At 49.7% G+C, this 7,513-nt stretch overlaps 1 protein-coding gene across 1 annotated transcript; it reads left to right on the top strand.

The window, feature by feature from the left end:
• The first annotated feature begins 1,005 nt into the window (after positions 1-1,005).
• Spem3 (SPEM family member 3) lies at positions 1,006-5,424 on the top strand. The gene is given in 4 exon segments (XM_021178382.2): positions 1,006-1,168; positions 1,445-1,502; positions 1,651-5,122; positions 5,124-5,424. Coding segments are annotated over 4 exon segments (3,702 nt in total). The 5' UTR covers positions 1,006-1,030; the 3' UTR covers positions 5,158-5,424.
• Positions 5,425-7,513: the final 2,089 nt, after the last annotated feature.

Below are 7,513 nucleotides of genomic sequence, written 5' to 3'. Positions count from 1 at the left end.
TACATGTAAGTACACTGTAGCTGTCTTCAGACACCCCAGAAGAGGGCGCCAGATCTCGTTACGGATGGTTGTGAGCCACCATGTGGTTGCTGGGATTAGAACTCTGGACCTTCGGAAGAGCAGTCGGGTGCTCTTACCCACTGAGCCATCTCTCCAGCCCCTGACCTGGGATTCTTGAAATGAGAAACCACTCTTGGGGTGATGCTCTTGTTGTCCAGGGGGCCATGTTCCTGCTACTTGGCCCCCACCCACCCCTACCCCCATGATCCTATATGAAAAGCTCTAAACTACAGATCGGAGGTCTCAATGCACCCACCTTATCTTCATTCTTGTTCCCAAAGGAACTCTGCTCAAGAACCTCTGAGGTCAGGGCTTGGAGAGGTGGCTCAGTAGTTGGGCACTTGTCACTTTTGCAGAAGACCTGGGTCAGTTCCCAGCACCTATGTGGTGACTTATAACCATTTGTAACTCCAGCTCCAGGGGACCTGATGTCCTCTTCTGACCTCCAGACATGGCACACACACACACATGCAGGCAACATACTCATGCATATAAAATAAAATAAATTCAGGGAAAACAAACAAACAAAAAACAAACAAAACACTGAGGTCAGAGAGCAGGCAGACAAAAGCGCGAGGCTCAGTGTGGGAAGAAGTCTAAGACTCTAGATTCCAACCAAGTCTCTGAGGTCAAGGGGCTTCCCGGTCTTAGGACTTAGGAGTCATTAAGGGGTGAAAGATTCTAGGTTTTCAACTTCACGAGTAAGGTGCGTTTGAGTCAATCAAAGCGCCATGTGGGCCGGGGGTGGGGATGACTGAAAAAGGGAGGGGTGCTGGCCTATAGGCTTAGGTTTCTCAGACCTGGTCACCAGGGCACTTCATCCTGTGACCTTCTCCTCCACAGGCTCATTGTGATCCAGATTGCCTGGTCCATTATGACTCAATCCTCTTTCCCTCCCCCACTAGGGGGTGGGGCCTGTTTTCTAGTTTGTAGGGGCCATGGGGCCCAGGTAGGCCTGGGATCCCAGGTCATGGGTGAACGAATCTACCACGGAGCCCATTCCTGTTCCGGCACCAACTTCAGGAAATGCCAGGATTTAGGAGATTCAATTCTCCTGATTCTGGGCACCTTCATCTTGCTCAACGTGGGAATCAATGTGGTGACTCTGGTCAGGGCAGGGTCTGGGCACAGGGGAGAGGGGACTCGGGCTGTTTGCTTGTTTGTTTTGAGTCAAAACTCTCACTAGGAGACTCAGGGTGAATCTTAAGATCTCCCTGCCTCAGTCTTCTGAGAGCTGTCATTATAAGCATGTGCCACTATGCTGAGCCTAAGCTCTGGGGTGTCCAAGGGGCTAAAGCGGGAGGATGGCTGGGATGTGGCCGGATGAATGGTGACCTTCAGGGCTCACCTTACCTCTGGGCTCTCCTTCCTCTGCTCCCCTCAGCTCTGGAAGCATCTGAAGAGCTCTTTGCGGATTCTTTTCCATCTCTATTTCCCCAGAGGTGAGTGGCCTCCTGGGGATGGACTTGTCTCCTTTGTCACAGCCTCCATTCCCACCCCGGTGCCCTGTCCTTTCCCATCCTGCTTTCCCTCCCAACCAGCAACCCACTGTTCTAAACAGCTGACCCATGTGCATGTGTTGTACTGCAGATACCAAGAACCTGTGTTCAAGAACCCCTGCCCGACTCCACCACCGTCCCGGTTTCCTACCTGGGCACGGCAATCACCTAGACTCTTGGATACTAAACACAAATGATGAGAACACTTCTAGGTCCTGCTGGATGCCACCCCAGTGTGGACATGGCAGAGCCCCCACAGAAGCCCCGTGGGAGCTGTGGAAAGAAGGGCTAATGGGAGCTGGAGAATCATCTCAGGACCCAGCCACGAAGACTCAAGCTTCTTCCTTCGCCAGGCCAGAGATTTCTCCCCAAATTCCAAAGATAAGCAAGCTGAACATGGCTCCATCCTCTTCACCCCAAGACAACAAGACTAAGGCACCAGTTGACAGTCCACCCCATGCTCCAGCCCAGGCTCTAACCTATACCTCAACCAACACCCATGAGCACCTCTCCACCCAGTCCCAGACTCAGACCTCAGAGCACTCTGAACTCAGGGCACAGGATGTTAAGCATACCTCAGCCCATGCATCACCATCTCGTGCACCAGACTTTATCCCAGCCTTCAGTGAAGTCCCCAAACCAGTCAAGGCTCCATCCCCAACCTCACCCTGTCAGCCAGCCCCCAACCCACCCTATTCCCCCGTCAAGGCCACAACTCACAGTCAGTCCCATGCCTTGGGTCAGGCCCAGCCCCACCTCCTGCCCTCTAGCTCACTCCAGATTCCAGCCCCAACCCCAGCCCGGGATTTAGCCCACAAACCTAAGCAAAACTCAGCCTGTACATCACCTCAACCCCCACCCAAGTCTCCTACATATGCTCCCTTCCAATCCCACGGCCACGATCCAGTCCCAATCCCAGTACACACCTTGACCCACTCCCAAGCTGATGTCCCTAAAGAGTCTCAAGTCTCAGCACATGCCCCATCCCATTCTCCGATTCATTTGTATGCCCATACCTCAGTGCCCAACCCAACCTCTGCCCCAGCTCCAACCTTTACTCCAGTCACTTGTGTTCTGACCCCTGTCCCAACCTGTGCCCCAGCCCCTGCCCTAGCACTGTCCATGACTCAAGCACCTGTTCAAGTTCCCACCACCACCTTGACCCCTACCCCTTCTTCTGTTCCTTCAGTGGTGGCTACTTTTGGCCCCAGCTTTTCTACTGGCCATATGGTCTATGATGCCCGAAGAGAGAAGCCAAGCACCTTCCCCAGGCATGGCTCCCAGGACTCGAGGTACATCCGGAAGGACTTGAACATCCTCTCCAGACCCCAAGAGATGATGGGCCTAGTAAATTCTGGTACAGCTGAGCAAACACCAAAGCAGCATGGTGGGGACACTGCTGAGCCTCCTTCGGGGCCTAGGCTGGGCTACCTGGAGTTGGGGAACATGGAATGGAAGATCTCAGATCATGCCAAAGATAAGTTCTCCCAGCCCAAGACCTTCCCTTACAGCAGCGTTCATCCTTGCCGTTCTGAGAAGAAAACTGAGGAAGTCCAGGCTCCACTCTACCACCAGTTCCTGGTCTATGCCCAGGATGCCACACCCTCGAAACCCTGCCTTCACTCCCCCAGCACCACCCAGAGCACACTGACCACTGTCCCTGCTCCGTGCACTCTCTCTCTGCCGCTTGTTTCTCCCAGAACGTTTGCTGTGTCTCAGTCTAACCATCTGAAGCCTTCCAGTTTAACACAAGCCCCCTCCTTTCTCTCAACTCCCAGTTCTCCTCAAATGGCCTCCTCTTCCCACTTCTCTATCCCTCCTCAGTTCTCCACCATCTCTCAGTCCTTAATCCAACCTCCAAACCCCGAGAATCAAAACCTTAACCAAGGCCTTGACCATCAAAAGACTCCATCACTTGCCAAGGATTCCGGAGTTCTCAAGGACACCGGCTTGACACAACAAGACACAGGACTCCAGAAGAACCCAAGCCTTACCCCAAATCCACAACTGCAGAAAAACCCAGGCCTTACCCAAGATCCAGGCTTCCACAAGAACCCAAGCCTTACCACAAATCCAGGATTCCAGAAGAACCCAGGCCTTACCCAAGATTCAAGCCTTCACAAGAACCCGGGGCTTACCTTGACCCCAAGTGTCAACAAGAACTTGGGTTTCTACAAGTTTCCAAACCATACTCAAGATCTTTACCTCTACACGAATCCAAACGGTTCTCAAGACTCTTGCCTTCAAAAGAATCTAGATATCTCTCAAGATTCTGGCCTGAGGAGTCCAGCTGCCATCCAAGATGCTGGTGTTCTCAGGAATCATTCAGCCTTAGATGGCATCCAACATCCCAGTCTCCACAAGAATGGGATATTTAATGAAACATCTGGCCAGAGTACTTTGAGCTTTATGCAAGACTCTCTGGTCTACAGGAATGCTCCATCAAACCAAGATCCTGTAATCAACAAAAGTAAAGACCCCTCCCTAGGTACCACCTATGAGAGGCCAGACCCCTGCCGAGAGTCTGGAGGTAATGATGTTACAGGAACTGTACAACATCCAGGAGTCTGCAGGAATGTAGGCTTTACCCAAGACTCTAGACCACAGAAGAACCAGCACCATACCGAAGATTCTGAAGTTAACAAAATCTCGGGACTTACCCAGGAACCTAGTACCCATGAGAGCCTAGGTCTTGTCCAAACTTCTTGCCTCCATAAGAGCTCAGGTCTCACACAAGACTCAGGAGACTACAAGAATCTAGGCCTTATCCAAGATTCTCAAATCTGTAGAGTCCCAGATCTTATCCAAGACTCTGACTCCTACAAGAGCAGCAGCCTCATCAATGCCACTGAAACCGAAAAAAGATCGGACCTTAACCAAGATGTTAGCATTTACAGTTCAGAACATAGCCAAAGCTCTAATCTTCACGAGTGCTCTGCAACAGAGCACGATCCCTGTCCTCACCAGGACCCAGCACTTGGCCGGGGCTCTGGCTTCAAGCCTCCAGGCCTTACCCAGCAAGCTATCCCCTGCAAGGACTCGGCCCTTATCCTAGATGCTGGCCTCGCCAAAAGATTAAGTTATGTTCCAGGTACAGATTCTGCCCAAATCTCAGGCTCACTTCAGACAGTAATGCTAACACCTTCCCCAGTGAAATCCTTCGCATGTAAGATGGCTTCTCATAAGGACAATACCAAGCAGCACTTACCCTGGACTTCTGTCCCCTTCAATCAAAACTCCTGCCCTCCCAAGGCCCAAGTGATCTCCACGGACATGAAAACTTTTTCAGAGGTGCCTGTACTGATTGAGCTACAGCAACCCTCCCGGCAGTTAGACAGACAAGACTGGGTATACCACCCTGTGGATACAGTTCCTCCGGCTTGCCAGAAGTATCGCCAAATGTCTATGCCTCCTAAAATCAACTGGAAGCCCCACTACCCGGGGCCAGGCCTCCGGTCAGGTCATGTGGTCTTTGATTCTCGCCAGAAACCATTAGTAACTGGCAGAGAAAAGTGTGAAGCTCTCTGTTCCAGACGCTTCCGTCAAGAGGCACCCAGAAACTCAGAGACCCAGAAGGAGTGGGGATATCAAAATGTGATGAGGACCTTGAACACAGAGGGGACAAACTCGCGTCGAGAATAAAGAGGCAAGAGAAGCATTCTGTGGCTGGTTGAGGTCCTCCATCCCAGCACTACCATGGATAATGACCATCCCCATCTTAAACAGACACAGAATTAACACATTCCTATCACCCTTCGCAGCATAGTCAGGCTCAAGCGTTGATTTTCGGGGGAAAAGAAAAAAAAAATACTAACCACTAGCCAAATGTGACTATTAGAATGTCAATTAAAATTTAAAATTCTCACCAAGTGTTGTGTTGCACACCTGAGCCCCAGCACTTGAGTGGAGGTAGGATCAGGAGTTTAAAGGAATTCTCAGCTATATTACCAATTCAAGATCAGCACGGCTATTTGAGATCCTGTCTCCCTTTAAAAAACAAAAAATTATCCCAGCACTCAGGAGGAGGTAGAGTCAGGTGGATCTCTGTGAATTCAAACCCAGCCTGGCCTACAAAGTGAGTTTCAGGGCAGCCAGGGCTGTTACACAGAGAAACCTTGTCTCAGGAAAAAAACATCCTGAAAAGATGGAAGAGCTAGTTTATCTGGTAAGAGCTCCTTCTGCTCCTCTAGAGAACCCAGGTTGGATTCCTGGCACTCGCCAGGTGGCTCACAGCTGTCTGTAACTTCAGCCCCAGGGGATCTAATGCCACCATCGGGCCTATGTGAGCACTGCACACATGTGGTACACATCCATGCAAGCAACCACTCATATAAAAATAATAAATTAAGCTGGGCATGGTGGTGAATGCCTTTAATGCCAGCACCAAGAAGTCAGAGGCAGGTGGATCTCTGTGGGTTCAAGACTAGTCTGGTATATATAATAATTTCTAGGATAGAGCTACATAGAGCCTATCCAAAAAAAAATCTGAGCTGGGTAGAGTAGTTTATACTTGAACGGTCAGATTGTGCGAGCCTGAGGCAAGGTGATTTGTATTTTGAGCCCAGACAGAGCTGCATAGCACAAGCCTGTCTCTAAAAGACAAAATCAATTTAAATTCTATTCCTCAGGCTCTACATTTTAAAGTTCTGATAGCTACATGTAGCTGGACAACAGAGACTCAGGACATTTCTATCATAGAAAAAAATTTTTGAGACCAGCTCTTGTTATGTAGCCCAGGCTAACTATAAACACATTCATCATAGCCTATACTGGACTTGAACTTGCAATTGCATGTAGCCTTAGCATCATGAGTGATAGTATTAAAGGCTTGTCCTGCCACTGTGCATGCCTGTTTTGTTTTGTTTTGTTTTGTTTTGTTTTGTTTTGAGACGGTTTCTCTGTGTAGCCTTGGCTGTCCTGGAACTCACTCTGTAGACCAGGCTGGCCTCAGACTCAGAAATCCGCCTGCCTCTGCCTCCCAAGTGCTGGGATTAAAGGCGTGCGCCACCACGCCTGGCTTATGCCTGCCTCTTTTATAGAAGGAGGGAGTTGAGATTCTCTAATATTGTAGTTCAGGCTGTCCTATGACAACTCCAACACAAGATATGTAACTTGCCTCTAGGTGAGGGTGCCTGAGAGAGATTCCCCATCAATTACTGTTTCTGGTAGGAATCAAAGACCATGTGATCTGTCTGGATGCCTGGTCCTGGGTGGTGGGGCCTCTAGGTTGATTTGTGAGGCATAAACATTGAGGACACTTTGGCAGGCTGAGGGAACTGTGTTTATACATACAGGCTGGCCTCACATTAGAGGCAACCCTCTGCTGCTCCAACTTCTCTATTTAAGGATTATAGGTAATGGGCCACCCCACCTAAGGTATCACAGTTCATTCTTTTCTTTAAAAAAATGGGTGTGGCGGTGCATGTTTGTAATCTCAGAATTTGGGGGATAGAGACAGAAGTAGTTGTTCAAGGTTAACCACGAATACCTAGTAAGTTCAAGGACAACCTGACCTACACGAAACCCTGTTTCAATACAAAGGAAAAGGGTCTGGTGAGTTTGCTCAGAAGGCAGGGATGCTTGCTACTAAGCCTGATGTGAGTTTGATCTTAGGATTAAAAGAGTCAATTACTGCAAGGTTCCCTTGAGCTCCACACGCAAACTGTGGTATGGGTATACAGATGCGCACATGCACAAACACAAGAAATGAAAATATAATTAGAAAAAAAAGGAAAGCTAGGTGGTGGTGCACACCTTTAATCCCAGTGCTCTGGAGGCACAGGAGGGGGAGATTGCCAAGTTCAAGGCCAGCCTGATAGAGAATTCCAGGACAGCCAGGGTTACACGGAGAAATCCTGTCTTAGAAAAACAAAACAAGCTGGGCATGGTGGCACATGCCTTTAATCCCAGCACTGGGAGGCAGAGGCAGGTAGATTTCTGAGTTCGAGGCCAGC

Source organism: Mus caroli, chromosome 11 (assembly GCF_900094665.2).
Source record: "Mus caroli chromosome 11, CAROLI_EIJ_v1.1, whole genome shotgun sequence".
In the NCBI taxonomy this organism is placed as follows: domain Eukaryota; kingdom Metazoa; phylum Chordata; class Mammalia; order Rodentia; family Muridae; genus Mus; species Mus caroli.
The sequence above is the reverse complement of the archived record's forward strand: the minus strand, read 5'-3'. Positions and strand labels throughout refer to the sequence as shown.